This window comes from Camellia sinensis, chromosome 1, assembly GCF_055761805.1.
Source record: "Camellia sinensis isolate YWXY chromosome 1, ASM5576180v1, whole genome shotgun sequence".
In the NCBI taxonomy this organism is placed as follows: Eukaryota; Viridiplantae; Streptophyta; class Magnoliopsida; order Ericales; family Theaceae; genus Camellia; species Camellia sinensis.
Window position 1 is genome coordinate 243,199,735 of NC_138961.1, and position 20,962 is coordinate 243,220,696.

Consider the following 20,962-nt stretch of genomic DNA (forward strand, 5'->3'; position numbering starts at 1 on the left):
TATTTAGGCTGAGTTTGAAAGCTTCTTGTTACGTAACATAGTGGTCAGATTAAGACAGACAAAAATCTATTTGTTTTTCTGCATTTCTTAATGTTGAATGCACATGATTAGAAATGAAGACAATTTGTAGCCAAAAATGAAAAAAGAAGAAGATAAAAGTGATTTCTTTCACAAAAAAGATTTACAGAAAACATCATTCAACAAAATTATGCAAAATTAATAGGAAATTGCCTCTTAAGTATAGTGTAAGTTTGTACATATCATCATAAATCCGAAAGTAAATTTAACAGTGAGTTCAAACAAGCATAGCCGTGTAAATTAAAAGCCAAGGATAAACCTAAACATACTGATTGTATTTACGATTCCTCATGAAATCAGTGAGTGATGAATGAGATGAATTACCTGTAATATTCTCATAATCTGCCCACCATTTCATAAAGCTGCTTTGATTGAAGAAAATCTCAGTTGACACTGCATAGTTCTTTATCAAATCCATAACATAGTTTTCAAACTTAACCAAATTCTCCATCAATGATACTTTGTCTTCTGGACTGGTTCCTCCATCCTTCAGTGAATTACACAAAACAATAGCCTCCTCAACATGTACCCAAAAGCAAGAATCCTCGGTGAGACTACAAGCACTCTTTCTCTCATTTGCATTACTTTGACGCCCTTCTTGTTTGTCATCTTTCACCCATTGTTCCAACAGCTTGTAATGTTCAGATCTTTCTGCTAAATAGTCTTTCTTATCCTTTCTGTAGAACTCGGCTATGTCAAGTGGTTCAATCATCCTCCTGTAGTTTGTAGCTGCGTAGAGAAATCCAGTGCGAAGGAAAGTCCCCTCCTTTTGGGGCATTTTCTCTGCTTCTTTCACCCTTATAGCCCAGTACTGTGTGAGGATGTTCTTTCGCTTAACAATCTCTTCTCTCTTTTTGGAAGGGATCTTTCTAAAAGCATCATAGTAGCCTCCACAAGACTCTGAGACCTTCTTGTACCATTCAAGGTATATCATATTTATTTTCATGTCATTTAGTTTCTTCTTGGGGTCAAAAACATTCCTTCTGCGGGCCACAAGATCCTCTGCTCTTTTTTCAACTTTTGTGACCAGGGAATTGATGTCACCATTCTCATGTCGTTGCTGCCAAGATAGTCAAAAGAGTAATGATAAGCAAACAGAAAATTCATACAGAACAGAGACTCTAAAAAAGGCCGAAGGAGAAAGACATAAGGTATATATGCAATAGTTGAAACCCTAGGCCACTCCTTTCAATACCTCTCTCCAAGTTTATTATACCAACTTAGACATCGGAGGATCTTTGGCTGGCACCACACAGGTGCCCAGCCAAGACTGACCTCTTCTCTTGCAAGTTCTTTGGATCAAGTCAAGACCATACAAATCCGAATATCATCAGTAGGCATTGCTAATTCCTGATTTTTTCAACCTTGCTGACACTAGGTCATTGACTCCTAATTTGTAAAAAGAATGACATTGTTTTGATATTTCTATACTATGTCTTGGTGACATTTCTTCTCATCCCTCTTAGCTTAAGGAAGGAATTATGAATCACATAGATTAAGAATGAACTTACTTGTGTTCTCCCAACTTTAATTGCTTCTATCTGTATGACGATTCCAGTCCGAAGAGGACTGCCATTCCATATACCAAGCTTTGAAATTCCTTGATAGATTGCTCCATGCTTGAGTGTTTTCAAAACATGTCCATAATCAATAATCTGCAGACCTTCATTAGGACCACCATCTGAGCTGATTGCCACCATCAAGTCCAAAACCGATTCAGGTTCCTCAAAACAGGCACAACCCGATTCTGAACACAAAAGAAATGTGCCAAATGGCTTGTAAACACTAGCATGAGAAGTAGGCTCAATATTGAGGACATCATGTGGTGAGGCGAAGAGTTTGGGGATTGGATCTTGATTAGAAGCTACGTGCAGAAAGCTAGAATTCCAGATTGGGCGTTCTGATATAGCTTGTTGGAAGCCATTGTCACCGATAAGGGGTGAACCAAAAGTGATGCATAGAGGGTGTTTGGATGCATCCTTTGGGGACAAGCTTTCGAGCAGCCATAAGGTGAAGAGAGAGGCAATGGATCCCCCTATTGAGTGTCCAGTGACAATCAATGGACTGATATTGCAGCACTGCAATAAAACACATACAAGACCAAATCAGTTACTGATTTATTCATTTTAAAGCTCTGTGAAGCCAAAATCATACTTAGTGGAAGAGTCAACAATGTTGGATTCAATAAGTAATGATAAGACTACTTCAAATTTGACAAGCAAGCAAGTGCACAGAGCTAGTTTGTGCTTTAGCATTTAACAAGTATGCCAGTGATCAAATTCAACATGAACACACACAGACACACCCTTGTGAAGAACCACAATGATATATCCAACCCACCTATCTCATTTATGCTTCTGAAGAAGTGTATTCAGCGGGGAGAGAGAGAGAGAGAGAGAGAGAGAAGTACCTGCTTTTTCAGGTCAGAGAGGCCATTGTGATGAGAAGCAAAAAGTTCAAGTGCAGCTCTGTGAATGGAGAAGGAAGGGTTGACTTTGGTGCTAACAAAGTCAAAAAGAGTTGTGGATGAAACTAAATCTCTACCATCCCTTTGGAAATGCTGTGCGGTACAAGTGGGGGAAGAAACAAAAGCAACAATAGTAGTACCATGTGGTGATTGTTGTCTATCAACTCTGTATTTAATGGAGATTGGGAAGGTTGTTGGGTCATTTGGATTGGCAGTGCCAGTGGTGTCCTTATAGGCTTCCAAAATTGCAGCCCATGAATAATGGAGGAGATCAGAGCTGAGCACCAAATTTCCCAATTCTTCTCCACTGCTGAACCTGAAAGCGCAAAGATCATGGAAGGATCAGTGCTCTGTAAAAAAACACAAAAAGAATTGAGATTTTTTTTTTTTTTTTTTTATCAGAGACATACATGGCGGTGCTGGCTTGGTTCGTCTTCTCTGCTTTTGCTTGGAGATTGCTGGAAAACACAGCAAGCTACATAGACTGGTGTATCAATTCCATTTATTTATTTATTTTTATAATTTTTTGGTGTGCTGCTTAATATGGATGGATATGTGAGTTTGCTTTTTCTCCAGAAGGAAACTTCTTGGTTCTCATCTTTGGGTCCATCACCCTGAGGTTAGCCTGATATGTGAACATAGAAAAATTCATGGAAGACTTTGGCCTAGTCGCTGTTTATGATGATTTATTTATTTATTTATTTCGTTTTTCATGTATGATGGTGATTTGTCTCCCTAAAATTATTTGTTTGATTTTAGTTTTCAGAATTTTTTTTTTTTAATTTTTCGTATTTTAATATTTTGAATGAATTTTTTTTAATAATTTGAGTTTTTTTTAAAAAAAAATTTAAACACACTTAATATAAATACACTTAAAAGGTATAATATTTGTAAAAAAAAATCTTTAAAAAATTCACTAAATACCAAAAAATACGGATATTCAATACATTCTTTTTTTATATTTTTGTGTATTTATTAATTTTTTAAAATATTTTTTTACAAATATTTTACTCTTTAGATACGTCTAAGTAAAATGTATCTAAAAAAGTTTTAAAAAAAATGCTTAAAATTGAAAAAATATTCACTAAAAATAAAAAAATACGAAAAAAAAAAACTCAAATTTTAAAAAACTGAATTTAGAAAACTAAAACAAAACATACTGATTAGTACTAAGGTGAATTACACACACTACTTACTAGGCTTTTTTTTAAAAAAAAAGTTATATCTTTGTTGGAGCAGGAGTCTATTCTCACTTCAATTCTTAAAGATAAAAGAAAATAAAAAAAAATTCACTTTGGTCTTACCCTTGAAATAAAAATTATTGTACTACAAAAGCAAAAAGAAAAAAAAAACACACACACACACATCTTATCACATCATCCATTAAAAATATGATTTCGCAATACTTTTACCTTCACTTCCTCCTCATTCTCTCTCCTCCATGGATCTTCCCACCCCACCCACCCACCCACCCCGAGGAAACTTCTCAGTTCTAGTTTATGGGTCCATGACCCCGCCTAATAAGTCAATGAAAGACTTGACCTTGTGTCTGTGTGAGCTGTGATTGTGAATTTTATTTTTATTTGTTTTAAAGTATGATCCTCTTTCTCAGAAAAGGAAAAAGAAAAAAAGTACGATGCTGATTTATCATTCTAAATTATTAGTAGTACTATTTGTTTGGGTCCATAGTAACAAGCCACAACCTACACAAGAAGCCAACAGGATCATTGCAAGGAAAATATTACGAAGCAACCTTTTTTTTCACATATTTAAAGAAAATGTGAACAAAATACAATTTTTGTCAAGTCTGAACAAATTGGACTTCCGAGCAACCAGTTAAGAGGGTGGTGAAGTCAAATTTCTCTTGAACCATTAGCGCCAAAATGGTTACTTTGACGTCTTAATAGAGTTAACATTCCTGTTTTCAAAAATATTTGGTAGAAAATGAAACCAAATAATAAAACACATCTAAGGCTCCGAATGATTAAACTTGACACGGCAAATAAATCATCAAGCAGTTGTGATTTAAATATATATATATAAATTAAGACCATTTCTATTCACAACATTCACAGTTTATAACTCAATTTTCCAAAGAAAAACTGAAATCCTAATGAAGAATGATATCCTGATTCATGACGAGTGTGGCTAGGCAACCACACTAAAATGATGTGATTGGGGAATACCTGAAAAATCCCATCCCTAAAATAAAGTCTTTATACACAGCAATTTGAAGAATTGCAAGGCACACAAACAACAAAAGTGAAACCAAGAAGTTGATCTAATACCTAAGAAGCCGCCATGACAGTAAAAAAACTCACCTTTGGAAGAATCGAAAATATCATATTTCAAATCAATATTATTGAGTTACATGGCTTTCCGAGAAAATTGTTGAGCTGATGTAGTTTGGATATCTTTCGTGTATATATTTGTCAGGGCAAAAAGCAATAGGACGAACACTACTTGGGCACTCACGATTCCAAAATGGCTGATGCTGTTACCGATTTCCATCCAGCTTCCAGTAGTTCTAACCTGTTAACCATCAGAACATCAATCAAGATGACAAACATAAAGGGACAAGTACGCTTGTCAACAAAAAAATTACAGATAAAAGAGAGATTAACTAAATACATTATAAGAAATTTCAACCAAGTGCATGCAGAATATTAATGAGCTCTTCTCATGAGACTAGGTTAGAGTTCAAGAACTGAAGCAGCAAGGTGCTGAAGAATTGTTAGGGTTATTAGAAATGGATAATTTAGGGGTTGTTTGGGGTGTCCTAAATAAGTGCACTTTTTGTCTTTTTGGACTAAAAAATTGAGGAAAAAAATATAGATGTTTGGGTTAACTTTTTGACTTTTTATAGAAAAATGTATTATTAAAAAATTGTACAAATTAGTGTGTAGGGGAAAATTAAGATTGAGAGTTGTGCAGCCGTAATTTTTTACTTTTGGTGAATAGTGATAACTTTTCAACTTTTTGCGTAACTTTTTGACTTTTTGGCAACTTGCCAAACTTGGCCTTACTATATGCAGTAGTTTATTTTATTTTATTTTATTTTGTTTATTCCACATTGCGTAATCTCAGCATTCAATGCGGTGTATCCCACAATAATCTCATTTTTCAATTATTCAGCTATTTATTTTACTAAGTTCAATGTTAGCTTGATAAGTCAACATTTATATGTTTCCATGCCACAAGAAGATATTATTTGTAACTAGTTTTGTTGGTTAACTGGTCACATTTTATTCATGAAACGGCTGAGATTGGTATTAGTCTGGACATGATCAACTGTACTTAAATCTAGTAAGTACCTTTTGTTAGAATTGAGAAATTCTATGGCTTTGCAGACAATTCTTGTAAAAATTATGGGGAGTGATTTGGCCAAGTCATCTGGGGAAAATTATGGATAGCATCCCTAGAGTGATCAATCCAAATTAGAAATATAACGAAGAGATGTAAAATAAGAACAAGTCAAGGCTATATTATGGTAAGTCCATTTATATAACAATAAATAGAAAAAGCAATCACAACATCCTTAATGAGATAACCAGATGGAAGTCCATCAACAGTGATATATTTAATTGAGAAAGAATGCTACTAAAAGACTACCATGGCCCATACCAGGAAGAAGAAGTGGATCGTCATTACGTCTGAACATAATATAACGAGAAAATAGCATCCCAACCGTGAAACTCGAATTAACTTTGTCAGAGCACTAAACGTACATCTGCATCCACATTTAGAACAAGTAAACCAAACCAAGCCTTAGTCCCATCAAATGGAGTCGGCTACATTTAGAACAAATACAAAACCACAATGCAGAAGCAGAAAAAGAACTCACTATTATTGCAGATTGCACAAATGTTATTTTTTTCTTCAAGTGAAATATAAATATATCTTGATGGTTTCTATAAAAATAGGAATAAGCTAGAAGCATACTGTCTTTGTGACCATAATTTTGCCATGAAAGCTCTAAGAACTTAAAACCAATTGTAAGTTATTCATCAGAATTTGATCATGTACTGATGAAAAAATTCATCAGTACCTTCTCAACAAGCTTTTTGAGTCAAAATTGAGTTTGAATGGAAGAGTGGATCTTAGTGCATTGAGACCATTACTAGCAATAAAATAATGAATGCGATAGATATACTTACATGACAAGCATGAATGGTATAAATAATTTGAATATAAGTAGGGCTGCCATCAGAAATGGCTGCAATCCAAAAGAATATCATATTAGCTCAAAGCCAAATATTCTAGAGGAAACTGGAAACTATATAAAGAAATTCAACCTTTTACTTACACTAAAGATGGTTATGAACCGATATACAGATGAAATCTCAAAGCTTGCAATACTCGCGAAGTTACCCGTTCCAAAAAATGCAACATTAAATAAGACCATCTAAAAACACAAAACACATTAGAGCAATGTTGACGTCATGACCATTTGGATTTTTGAAAGGTTTCTAATCTCAAAGAATGTCTACATGCCCCCTTGAATTTGAACAGCCATTAAAATTGTACATGGCATCTCAATAGAGAAAGCTATTATCTTTGCCAATTAAAAAATAATAGCCATCCCTCAAATGAGACATTAAGCTATGTACCTTGTTTTGAAACAAATGATTGCACCACCATGAAATATGGTGGTCCATATTATTCTTAATGGCTCAATGTAACTTACAAAGGTTAACGGAATCCTCATGTCGGACAATTGCAAGCCTCTAACATCATTTTCAAGAATGATGCTATCCTCCACAGATTTAATTGAAGTTGAAGATGTTTTCATCTTGCTTCTATAGAGAAGTGTGTTTTCATACAATATCCATGCCATGAGTGCAAGACCAAGTGCAGCATAGAAAACAGCTTCATATCTGCACAGGTTTCACCAAAAGGAATATCTAAGTTAAATGCATCTTAATATTCTGCCATCCACATAACTGTTCAATGGTATTATACCATGAGAGTAATTTGTAAGGGAGAGATACCCAATTGATAGAAGTAAGAATGTGGGTGCAAAACCAAGAAATATTGAAGTCAGTCGGGACAAGAGGCTAGTTGCCGAAAACAGTGGGAGAACAATCGAGAAACCTACAAATAAATAAATAAATAAAATAAAATAAAATAAACCACAAAGCGTACCGATAATTTAACACAAATAACATGCATAATTGAAATAGACATGCAGTAAGAAATCTTTCAAAATTGAAAATGCATCATAATAAGTACTCGGGTAAGCCCCCAACCATGCATTTAAACCTACCAACTGATCTATGGACTATAACCAGCAATTATAGGTTTCAAGTTTGAGGTGATATTTTTAGAATAGAAACTCTTAAGAAATGTCAATTATTCATTTAAAATAACAGTCTTAACTCTCATAAAAATCCCAAAAAAGTAAGTGTATATATATATATGCAGCAAACATTAGTAACAGATAAAATATCAACTAACAATTGGTAATAATAATAATAATAATAATAATAAAGAAGAGAAAAACAAGGAAAATGAGTTCAAAGAGGAAAAAGTCAAATGTATACCAGCAGTGGACCAGTTTATCAATTGGTGTAACACAAGAAGCTCTTGCTTTTGTGTTCTGTGAGATGTTGATAGTGGCACCATTACTGATGATAACCCAACCAAGAGAGCCTGAGTTAATTGTAGGAAAAAAAAGAATGAAAGAAAGAAAGAAAGAAAGAAAAGAAGAGTAATGTTTAGATCAATTCATAAGCAAAATCTTGAAACTTCCACTTCCAACAAGAGTTAAAACATATGAAAGACCTGCAAGGAGAAGAGCATGGGGAACTTGGGTTTCTTCAAATCATGATTAAGGAGACCATGCCAATACTTGTTTGCTTCAGCATGCAGATCCAGATAGGTTGCAACTCCTCCAATAGCAATAATCATAGCTCCACTTGCAACTCTGTGGACAAAATAATTGTAAAAGCACATACCTCACGATAGACTTGTGAGTTAAAACTCACTGCATTTATGATTTCAAAATTCGCCAAGAAACCACATCATAAATTAAATCTTGAAACCACAAGATGGTAAGATAGGACTTGATGGAACACCATTATTAAAAAAAATCAAAGGTGGTGTTGAGAACAACCATTTATCACATAATCGAAATAATCAATTGCCTGAAGATCAATTTAGACAGACAGAAACCGATTTACTATCTCAAACATACCACACAGCTAAAATGTGGCGATTGAGTTTCAACAAGTCATCTTTAGGAAGTAATTTTTTTGGCTAGATCACTCTTTAGCTAAATCCAATCCTTGAGGCACATTTACATTATCTGAGGTTGCAGTCCTGAAATCGAAATTTCAAGTGCTACACCATTATTGAGCCCAACCAAGCAGGGGATACTCCCTCTAGAGCTCAGCTCAACTATTGAACAAACATGCAGCTTAGGCTCCAGCTCCACTCAAATTACTTCATGAAGGATCACAAGAGCTTTCAGCAAGTCAGGCTTGAGCTGTTCACATGCTAGTTGGCTCATTTCACAGTCTAAATTTGATAGTGCATATCACCCTAGAACTGAATACTTCAAGAGTGCATAATCAGGAAAACACTCCAACAGAATTCATAATAATGAAAGCACATAGGTGAATTCAATGAAAGCGACTTACACTAGCAGAGTATTATCAGGAATTTCTGCAGGCATCAAAGTAAAAATAGACAAGAACCAGCATGAAGACCATACAAATATTGGTATCCCAGATTTCCAGGGAATTAAGTAATAAAGATGAATTGAAGCAGTGATCCCAACAATCAAGAAACACCAAGTATAGAGCTTCCTCTCAGTGAAGCTATGCACCTGCATTACATACCAGATAAAAACAACAAAAAGTGCACTTCAGACTTCAAGAATATCAATTTCCGACAGTCAGTTTGGGAGGGGAACAATTTATAGTTATGTTAAGAAGCATACCAGGAATTCAAGAATAACTACTGACACGGCACAGGTGACTACAAGTGCAATGATGTAACTATATTGTCTTCTGCGTAAATCTCTCCATATCGCTTTTAGAAACTGATATTCACTAAATATTTTAGTCCAGAGGAATACTGTCATCGTAGCGTATACATGATACAGAGGAGGAGAGTGCTCCAAAAGCAGTAGGATACAAATGGATCCCATGAATAGACATCCACACAGATACACCTTTCGTAGAGAAGAAAGTAGTTAGAAAAAGACAAAATTAAGAAAATAAAAAGTTTAAATGATGAAGTTACAAAATTGAAGGAATGAAAAGAAACTCATGAAAGCTACAGAAGTTTTCAATTGAGCCACTTATCCAGAAAAACTAAGTATTTAATGGAGCCAAAGAAGTCTCAAGTGAGTCTAGACTTCACTTGTATGGTGATGGATATTGCAAAAGTAAGTACAACCAATATTGTGACACATTCATCTTTAAAACTAAAGATATAAGATAAAAGATTACCGTTCCACTATTGTTTCTCAGATGAAGCGCTTGCTCCTTTCTAGAAAATTTTCCCGGCAAAGAAGTATAGGATTGCAGCACATGAAGAATAAGATAGATCATCCAACCAATGTATCCAAGAGTAACTACAGTCATCAGCATAAACCAATCATAAGTCTGAAAATAGTTTAGTCCTTTCAGTGCCAGGCTCCTGAGGTTTTGCGACAGCTTCATTGCAGCTTCATAGTCTCTAAAAGATATCAAATGTTCGATTTGATCCAAAATTGAAGAATAATGAACAAGTGGTTTGAACGGCTTGAAATTTAATGAATTTGACTGCTTTAATACTGAGTATTGTCAAGAAAACTGGTGCAAAATGCAAACTCATTCCATTTTACCTTCTAAGATGTACAAAAAAGGACAATCAAAATAATTTCTTCAAAACATAAACTGTAAACAAATATAACAAATAAAAGAGATCACATGCTAGGTAAACAGTTAGCAAAGTAATAAATGGCAGAGAATATCAAACGACAAATACAAAAATGTGCACTGACTGAAATCAGGAAGCAGAAATGATTGTGATTTTCCAATTCAGAAAGCAACATCAAGTTATTAGATAACTTCTTGTTTCTAGTTTTGAAAAGAAAAAATATTTATAGTTGGCATTGAAAATATTAACCTGGAAAAAATCTAAAGAAATGTAATGCACTACAAGAAAGTAATCAGTGTGTTTGGTTTGAGTTTTTTGAGTTAAGTTTTTTGAAAATTGAGTTTTTTGATTTTCGTATTTTTTTGTTTTTAGTGAATATTTTTAAAATTTTAAACATTTTTTTTTACTTTTTTAGATGCACCTTACTTAGATGTATCTAAAAAGTAAAAAATTTGCGAAAAAATATTTTTAAAAATTAATAAATACATAAAAATACAAAAAATGTACTGAATTCTCGTATTTCTTTCTATATATTTGGTATTTAGTGAATTTTTAAAAGGTTTTTTTCAAATTTTTTTTACTTTTTAGGTATATTTATGTTAGGCATGTCTAAAAATTAAAAAAAATGCTCAAAATATTAAACAAATTCAGTAAAAACAAAAAAACACAGAAAATAAGAAAGCAGAATTTTCTGAAAAGTGTTTTTGAAAAGTGGTAACCAATATAAAGGGATACACGACTTCCGAAGGAACTGGTTGAGGATCTGCTTTGTATTAGCTAACACAGCTTCAACTTCTTCTGCCTGGACACAAAATTAAACAAAATCCTGCTCAGTTTTGCACCAATTCAATGTCAACTTGTACCAGTTGAATTCATCAAAGGAGAATTCAATAATAGAAGTATATTTCAAACTCTTAACATAGCACAGATATCCTTTGGCATAATCGAAAAATACAAGAGTCCAATGGTGGAACAGCACAGCTCACCTCATTTAAATTAATATAATCAAGGGGCAAATTTCCAACAGAGTTAACAGGACATGGCAGACCAAGAAGAGTTGACTGCCGAAAATTCAATTAGTGTATTAGAAAACTATATCTCAAAAGATGCTTCAAAGGACATAGGGAGGCTTAAAACAGAGAATTCCAGAGATATAACAAACTGTTCAACCATTAGTGGTGCAATATCAGCTTGGTTAACATCCACTCTTTCTACGCCATCAAGGCCCCATTCTGCAGGTGTTGGCATGTCATGCATATGTTCATCAATAAAGCGAACACCACAATCAGAATGGTTATTGCTGGACATTGGCATGGGATGCTTAACACCTGCTCCCCAAGCAACAAGGGGAGTATCAGTGTTTGAATTATGCCCATCTCCATGACTTCCTATCATTAAAATGCAGAGTCAGCATCTTAGTTACAATAAATACCAAAAAATATATATCTCGATCTTGTTGAGATAAAACACCACCTTTGGCATCATACAGGTACAAAGCTCAATAATCAATGATTTTTAACTACAAATGTAGCCATCAGTTTGATGAAGTGGCAGATAATCTAATGCATGTTTGCTAATGGAAAAAAACATTTTAGACACATTAATTATTTGAATGTAAATTAATTTTTTCCCTATAGAGGGGTAACTCAAAACAACACTAATTAAGGCAATCAACCAAGTTGATGGACCCGCCAGACATTTTGATCTCTTCATCTATAGGTATCTTGTCCATTATGACTCCAGGTCCACCTAGCCCAAATTTTTTTAAACAAGCTACAATGTTTTGAGAACTGAACTGAACTAAACTAGCTGATTCGTCCACTTGGACCATCAATCACTTGGAATTCCAGTTCAGAATAAACCCCAAATCCATTTTGTTGAGAAAACTGGCTTCTTTTATTAAATTTACTCAAACTGGTGTGGTTGGACAGTGAACTACATGAACCAGATGCGGGTTGCTTAAACTGTTCCAGTTTCAATTGATAAAGACAACATACACTTTCCCTTTTGTTCACACACACAATTCCCTTCACATTGTAGGTTTCCTACATCTCTAGTCAGCCACAGGTCTTTCTCTTAGGGCGTCATTACTTCTTTTTTTTATTTTATATTTTACAAAAAATTTAATTTATTAATCCAAATTGATATCTAATTTTATGAAGAGAAAAGGGATTTTCCTATGGACTAAAAACATAATCAATTAATTAGTTGTTAAATCTCACACGCAAGGTTCTGAAAAGCGGTTGCGGTCGCCGTAACGGTGGCGGTGGCGGTGGTGCGGTTGCGGTTGCGGGGTGTAAAGGCCGTAGCGTAACGGTTGCGGTAACCGAAACCGTGAATTTTTTTATTTTTCGTACAATTTAAAAAAAACTTACCGATATGCATATTTTTTTTCCATGATCATATTTATTAGGTTTAAAATAAATATTGATCAATTTTTATAAATTTTTAAGTATGATCCAATATATTTCATATTTTTAAATCACTATAAACTGAGTTTTTTACATTTTATTTTAATAATTAATGACTTTATATTATATAAAAAATCAATCACTAACTATTATATATAAGATAAACAATGACAAAAGTAAGAGAATAAATAAGAGTCCAAATATATATATATATATAAATATTTTAACCAAGCCAAATAGATGATGACCACACTTATTATTATTATTATTATTATTATTATTATTATTTTCAAACAATATGTAGATAGACACACACAAACAAAATGGTTGAGTGAGCTGAATAGAATAGCATAGGTCTTACAGTTTCAACAAATCAATAACATATTATTTATCTTCCATCTTCTCTCTATCCCTCTTCTCTCATTTCATCTTTTTTTTTGTGTGTTTTTTCGAAAGTAATTCGGAACCGTTACGCAACGGTGCGTAACAAGCCATTACGGCACCGTTACGACCGCTACAACAGCCGCTACGGCCGACACACCTGTAAATCTTAATCACACTGCAAAAGCGGCCGTAACAGGTGGCGGTAACCACCACAACCGTTACGTAACGGTTGCGGCCGCTTTTTAAACCTTGCTCACACGTAAACAGCCAGAATAATCAAGTTTGTTCCCTAGCAATTCCTTCTAGTTTGCAAAGCTATTTGTTACATAAAACAAAGGTTGCATATACTTAACAAATAGATATTGTATATATATTCACATTGACTAATGAAAGGCTTAAAGGATTCCTACCTTTATCGCTCATTCCATGATCAGCTGTAAAAATATATGATGTCCTGTTGTCCTTGAAATAATTTTCAACAAGATTGTAAACACGTTCAGCAATATGATCAACAACCTTAACATTATTAAGATAGATGGATGAATAGGGCCGATGTGCATGACCATTTGAATCACAACCAAGTAGGTGTAGAAATACAACAAGATTATCTTGTAGAAGTAGTTGTTTCAATTTTGGGTCTTCATTGGACTTATTCAAGAGGCTCTGGAATTGATCAAATGACCACTCATCCAAAAAAGAAGCATCTGCAAGAACACTACTGAATAAATAAAGGATGAATTGAAGCGAAACCTTAAGAAGATCAATAGATCATGCATTAAGAACTGAGCATGAAAAACAAAAAGTAATGACCTACAATACTATTAGTTTATTTTTTGAAGCAAACTAAGACAGGGCCTTAGCATGTCTTTCATTTAAGAGGGAAAATATGTAAACTTGTATGATCTAGCTTCATAATAGCATTGTAAGTCCACTGCTATGTTACATACACAAACTCAGGAATTGGTGTTGAGTGTGGGTATGTGTCTAAGCATTGGTTTCATCTAAATCTCATGTCTAAGGATATTAGAAAATGACAATATATTTATATTTCATAATATTCTTCTCTTATCTTCTAGACTAACATGTTAGTTATAAAGTACCCTTGAGCATTTCATGTATAATATGAGAGTTTTATACATAGTTTTATGGTAAACTTGATTAATAACATGCTTGTTGGATATATATCCAACTTGGCATATCAAAGATGTATCTCAAATGCTGAGTGTTACACATGGGTACATCATACATTTAAAATATGCAAGTTACATAGGTCCACGGTCGCTTTAGCTCAAGAAAAACTTATAAAAGACAAAGAAATTGGTATCAACGAGAGTACAAAAGTTGGTAGTATTTTTTATAAGATAGGTGGGGAGGATGCAGCAAGAAGGCCACACCCACTGGTAGGAATATCCGTTAAACCTAATATACAAATTCCAATACCAAACCAATTGCAACAGTAAAACAAACTACATGTACCACAGAAAGATCCTATACTTGCCATGGGAGCCCTTGACACTTGATATTAGAATGATAGTGTAAAATGCATGGAAGGATAGCCAAAGCATTAGCAAGAAGTTCACCGAAAAGGGAGCCACAAATGGCTGACACCTAAGTGAGATGATATTTGCCAAATTTGGCACAACCAGAAATGAATTAAGAGAAGCACAAGATACGCACACTGGCATTGGGTTTCAATCTAGAAATTAACATGCAATAGAAGAATAACTACGACTTGTACAGGTGCACACATTTTGGTTAGATTTACACGAGTATTCTGGAAAGTTTCCTGGATCCCTTGCTTTAAAAGAAGAAGCAAAAGAACTTGGGCCTATGGCACATCCAACTTAAACAATGATAACAGATAATAAGTTTTCATCTTGAAAACAATTTGAGTCCAGAGGTTGAACCAAACCAGTCGCAAAATCTTCGAACTCATGAGGATATGAATTCCAGGTGCTATGTGGCAAGGCACTGCAGAATATTGGAACTATATCTGGGCTACCAAAAGCAAAAGTGTGCCGGCTTCGGTTAAAGACAGAATCAAACTCCACCGGATTTGCCTTCCATCCTAAAAACATATAATGGATTTAATTTAGTGTGCAGAGCAAACACCTTAGCACAAATGCATTTCACAGGCGGTGAGTTATTTAAACTAATAACAAATGATTCACTTGAACTGGTTCTGCTAACATGGCACAGAGATTAATAAAAAAAATAAAAAAGTGGAAAGTCTACCTTTTGTAACAGCACTAGGATCCTCATAGAAACCAGCAATTATAGAAACATGTCCAGGCCTTGACTCCGTCGGCGGACGAGCATGAGATACTCCCCACCGGCCTTGTCCTTTGATTACACTTCTCAAAAATGGTGCTCTGTAATTTCCTTCAAAATCGGGTTCAAAAAATTTGTCCGCCCTTAAACCATCAGCTGCAATTATAATGCCCAAACAAAGATGTTACAAGTCCTCAGATTCCGCATACCAAAAACAGGATAAAATTCTAGGTATATGAGAGGTTAGGGCATTTCCAACCCTTAAACCTATATCAAATTTAAATTTGGGTAAAAATTACTCAAAAATCTCTCTCCACTCCTTGACTCAAACTTATACAAAATAAAGTTTTTCCCATTTTTTTAAACCCAAATCAAGGAAGACTCAAATGTTTACTCAAAAATTTCAAGGCCATTTTGTAGTCTTCAAATTTAGAACCATGCCACTATTGAAGCTTTGACTCAAATTTATGCTTAAATCTAAGTTCGTCCATTGGAGTGCTTCATATCAAATAAAGCTTTTTACTCAAAATTTGAGTATAAGGGCTGGAAATAACCTTACATTACATGTCAACAGTTCAAACCAGGTGTGACAATTAGTAACAGAGACTAACGCTATGTTTGGATTGAGTGATTTGGAGAGAAAAGAAAAGAAATGAAGAGATATATATTTCTCTTACTTGTTTAGATAAATTAAGTAGAGAGAAATGGGAAGAAATTGAGAGAAATAGAGAGAAACTCATTTCTCACATGAGCCTCATTTTCAATCTCTCCCAAAAGTGGAGAGATTGGGAGAGAAAAGAAACTATTATTTTCATAATACCAATTTTGTCCCTATAAAAATAAAAAAAATAAAATGATTGAAAATATAAAAAGGTTATTTTAGTAATATAACATAAAATAATTTCTTTCTTTTCTCTTAATAAAATCTAATCAAATAAGAACGAGAGAAATCACAATCATTTCTTTTTTTTTTATTTATTCCTTATCCAAACAAAAATGAGAGAAATCACAATCATTTCTTTTCTTTTCTTTTCTCTTATAACTTAATTAATCATTTCTTTTCTTTCTTTTCTCTTATAACAGAGTGTAAGAACACATAAGCCCAAAGACTACTTGCAGGAAATAGAAGAACAAATCATGCAAATTGTTCTAGTGGGTCTGCCTCATTGGTCACTCACTATAAACAACAAAGTGAATTGAAAACTAATAGCAAGCAACTTATCTATAAAAGAAAAAAGGGCAGTAATCGATTGAGACAAATCATCAAACAGTTGGTGGGTGGGTTAGAATAGAAGATACCAACGAAAAGAAAAAGGCGTTTGGCTGGGGGGGCAGAGAAGCGAGGAGGAACAGGGTCCATGCCATGGACGATGGGGGTCTTGAAGTAAATGTCAAAAATGCTGAGCATGTACACAGCGTGGAGTACAACTCCAAGAACAACCAACCATGTCTCTCTTCTCTTCAACCACTTGTTGTTTCGTCTTTCCGTTGAAGAAGAAGAAGCTGCTGATCTGGCTGCAGCGCCGCCTCGGACTCCCAAGATCCCATCTCCGCCTCCCATGTTTGTCCTGGTCGCAAACTCAACTCAACTCACCTGATGAACTCGTATACGAGACAAACATACAAACATACATTCGCTGGGGTTTTCTGGAAAATTAGGGTAAAACGGATCTTCAATTGTTGTGATCCGATGCAACACCTTTTAGCGGGCTGCTTCGGCTGTTCAAAACCTAGCCCCCAACAAGGCAGCTCAAAAATAAATTGGCCCCGTTTGGTTGTAGTTTTAGAATACAAACAGATTATATATTATGATTTTAATTAAAATTTGTTAATCTGTCAGTGTAATTGTTAAATTATAAATTCAAATTATTGCGTATGTTTGTTAAATAAATTGTGAAATAATTTTTTAAATTAATATTTATTTTTTGTTATTTATTACTTGTCTACATTTTTCATAAAAACATAATAATAATAATAACTTATAGTCTATTTGGATTTTTTTTTTTATTTTTAAAAAAAAATATGAGTATAACCTTAAATTAATATGTACATAACAAAAGTTAATAATCAAAAGTAAGGAGTGAGTAACTTCTCAGAATCAATTTTTTTGAGTTAAAATAAGTTGCTAGAATAAAAAACTGTTCAAAATAAATTTAACTAAACAGACCAAAATAACTTTTTCAAAACTAGAATTTATAAGGTAGTCAAAATAAATCACACAAAACACTCCATTATTCAAAATTAAGGTCGCTTTGGAGAGTAACTTTCTTAAATGATTTTTTAATTTTTTTATTATAATATAAGATGAAAAATGTGTAAAAAAATAAAAGAAATTTTAATTTATTTTTTTGGTATGAATTGAAAACATTTTAATTTTTGTATTAAAATGTTATCATTTCAAAGGGCCAGAGTATTAAAAAGTAGAGGGAATGTTTTTCTTTTTAGTGTGGATTTAAATAAGATAAATTTGTTACCAAAAAGTTGTAACAAATAAATTGTTTTGGAAAATTTAGTTTAAGATCTCTCTCTCATTTTTAGTAATGAAAGAGATCTACAATATTATTTTATGATGTCTAAGGTTCCTACGGAAAAATTTAATATCCCTCACCCTTTAAACCCTTACCCTCCTATTTTTTTCTCTCTTTTTCTCTCTCTCTCCTCGCTGCTCTTTTTCGATACCCAACTCTCAAAATCATCCGCCCTAGACTCAGACTCAAAGCAACGATTGTTGTGGTTGGAAGGGTGTCACTTGCGATCAAGCCAGTCATATTACAGGTCTCGATCTGAATAGAGAGTCAATCAACGGTGGAATCAACCAGTCTAGCAGTCTTTTCAGTCTCCAGTTTCTTGCGAGCTTGAATTTGGCTTTCAACAACTTCAACTTTACACCAATTCCATCCAGTTTCGGCAAGCTCACCAATCTGGCATATTTGAACTTGTCAAACGCTGGTTTTTCTGGGCAAATTCCAATTGAATTATCGCAGTTAACAAGGTTGGTTACTCTTGATCTCTCTATACTCTTCCCTGGAACTCTTTCACTACAACTTCAGTACCCAAATTTATCAACGCTTCTTCGGAATCTTACTGACCTTACAGAACTTCGTCTTGATGGCGTAAATATATCGGACAAAGGGAGTGACTGGTGTCAAGCCATTTCATCTTCACTACCTAATCTATGAGTTTTGAGCCTGTCCAATTGTAATCTTTCAAGCCCCATTGATTTTTCTCTTCTGAAGCTTCAATCTCTTTCTGAGATTCATCTGGGTTCAAACAATCACTCTTCTCTAGTTCCGGAGTTCTTTGCCAATTTCACAAATTTAACAGTCTTAAGTCTCAGCTCTTCTCCAGTTTCGCATGATTGATTCTTTGAGGCATCTTTCTTCATACCCTCATAGATTATCTTCAGAAGTCTCGAAGGTACATTTTATATGCTCAGAGATAGAATCAGAACTAGAATCAGATTGATTTCTGTTTTTTTTTTTTTTATCTATGGGGGATTGAGTTTTGATGTATTTGGCTATGTTACATGGACTCTTCAAAATAAATCAAATACCCGTGTCGGACACCCGACACTCGGACAAGGGTATGAGATATGTGTCGGATACTTTTCAACGGATACTTCTTATATAATTGTATATAACACTATTATTATATGTACATATTGTTATATAATTGCTATAAATGTCATTTTGACACTATAAGTTAAATATAATACCCTTTTATCTCACATATTAGATTAAAAATATAAAAATATGACATTTTTTTGCCGAGTCCGCGTATTCTTAAATTTATGATTTGATGAGTCCGACCTCTAGATACATACCCGCACCCGACACCCGTACCCGAGTCCATGTAACATAGGTATTTGGTGTATGATGTTTCTGTATTTGTAGAACATTCAATTATCATGCTTATCTTAATTCACGGTTGTTACTCTGTTCTTTTTAAACTTATCATTTGTGAATACATTTTCTGTTTATGCTTGAAGAACTATTCAACTCAAGTTAAACCACAATTTCTTTTTATGACAGTGTTGATAGTGCTAAATTTCTCTAGGTTTGGGCACTTTTCTTTAGATTATCCTTGAATTTTCTCTGAATTTGGCAATTTTCTCTGAATCGAATTTTATCTAAATTTGATAATTTTCTCTGGATTACTCTTGATTTTTCTCTAGATTACTCTTGAATTTTCTCTAGATTACTCTTGAATTTTCTCTAGATTTGGCAATTTTCTCTGGATTTGGTAATTTTCTCTAGATTACTCTTGAATTTTCTCTGGTTTCAATTTTCTTTGATTTTTCTCTAGTTTGAATTTTCTCTAGTAAAAGATTTTGAATTTTCTCTGTTCATGATGGCATTTGTTAAGGACATAGAGTTTCAGATCTTCTTTGCTAAAGGGTGTGTGCTTCTTCATATTGCCATTGATGTGGAGAGTTTACTTTGAGAGAAAGCTTGAAATACTCGGCCACGAAATTTCTCTGGAGAGAAACAGAAAATTTCTCTAGACAGAATTTCTCTAAATCAAATTGAGGGACTTTAGACATTATGAAAATATTAGATGTCCTTTATACTATAAAGTCTTAATGCCAAGGACCCTAAAAAAAAAATCCCAATTGTTTTTGTATTTTTAATAGTAAAAAAAAAAAGTTATAAGTTAATTGCTACACCATTTTCCAGCGATGGTAGATAGGATGTAAAAGAGAGATTGAAGAACAGAGAAAGAAGTAAATGCAAAAGATAGGGAATAGATAACATATCTCATTTCATACGTGGAGAATTTACACCCCACCCCCCCACAACAACACACACACAGAGTAAAAAAAAGAAAAAAACCACTGATTTGCTATAAGTTTGTTCATTTGCAACAATGGTGATTTTATTGTTCAATTATATTATTGCAATAAAGAAACAAATCGAGCAACCCACCTCCAACAACACAAAAAAAAAAAAAACCACCGATTTGCAATAAGTTTGTTTATTTGTAATAAGGGTAATTTTATTGTTCAATTATATTATTGCAATAAAGAAACAGATCGGGCAAGGTTTAAAAGAGCTTATGCATGACATGTGATTACACATTATTAATAGAACTTAAACTGCAACTAGAATACTATTTCAGTGCACAAAATACCAAAGCACACAATGAGACAATCAAAACAATGGTTCAGAAACTCAAGCCAACCCTTTGAGGACAAAGAACAAAATGACGACACCCACAAATCCAATCTTTACTGATTGAAATGGAGCAAGTCCACTTATTGCCCCCGAGTCATCAGGTGACGGGGCTGGGGCTGGGGCAGGTGATCCACACTTCTGCTGTTGTGACTGCCAACACTGTCAATGCAAACATGAAGGCAATAATATTAGCAGCCTTTTGAAAAGCCATTGTTTTAATGGTCAGTGTTATATTGTCAGGTTCATTGTTTCTCTCCCATATATACAGGCAGTTCTCTGCCTCTAGTGTGTTTGTCAATGAGTCTATA

The 20,962-nt window shown here is 34.0% G+C and overlaps 2 protein-coding genes and 1 long non-coding RNA gene across 4 annotated transcripts; 1 reads left to right on the forward strand and 2 right to left on the reverse strand.

Moving 5' to 3' along the window:
• Positions 1–206: 206 nt before the first annotated feature.
• SAG101 (senescence-associated gene 101) lies at positions 207–3,982 on the reverse strand. The gene is made up of 4 exons (XM_082900054.1): positions 2,956–3,982; positions 2,489–2,861; positions 1,590–2,156; positions 207–1,138 (listed from the first exon to the last, which is right to left on the reverse strand). Coding segments are annotated over exons 1-4 (1,743 nt in total). The 5' UTR covers positions 2,958–3,982; the 3' UTR covers positions 207–337.
• A 566-nt stretch (positions 3,983–4,548) lies between these two features.
• Positions 4,549–17,466, reverse strand: LOC114261611 (sulfatase and phosphatidylinositolglycan class N domain-containing protein). 2 transcript variants are annotated; one of them, XR_003629009.2, is made up of 18 exons: positions 16,780–17,259; positions 15,445–15,636; positions 15,122–15,277; positions 13,620–13,913; positions 11,585–11,802; positions 11,401–11,475; positions 11,150–11,216; positions 10,003–10,328; positions 9,489–9,722; positions 9,187–9,374; positions 8,330–8,471; positions 8,089–8,197; positions 7,508–7,639; positions 7,233–7,422; positions 6,852–6,950; positions 6,703–6,761; positions 6,170–6,275; positions 4,549–5,077 (listed from the first exon to the last, which is right to left on the reverse strand). XR_003629009.2 is itself a non-coding variant. In XM_028201893.2 (18 exons), the coding sequence occupies exons 1-18, from the start codon at positions 17,039–17,041 to the stop codon at positions 4,913–4,915; spliced, it is 2,985 nt and encodes a 994-aa protein (XP_028057694.2). In that variant the 5' UTR covers positions 17,042–17,466; the 3' UTR covers positions 4,549–4,912. The 2 variants fall into 2 exon arrangements, 1 of the variants encoding a protein (XP_028057694.2); XM_028201893.2 differs by having other exon boundaries at positions 7,537–7,639; positions 16,780–17,466.
• Positions 17,467–18,093: 627 nt separating this feature from the next.
• LOC145804849 (uncharacterized) lies at positions 18,094–19,429 on the forward strand. Its single transcript, XR_014347424.1, has 3 exons — positions 18,094–18,472; positions 18,577–18,989; positions 19,342–19,429. It is a non-coding gene; the product is annotated as an uncharacterized LOC145804849 (long non-coding RNA).
• The last annotated feature ends 1,533 nt before the right edge of the window (positions 19,430–20,962 follow it).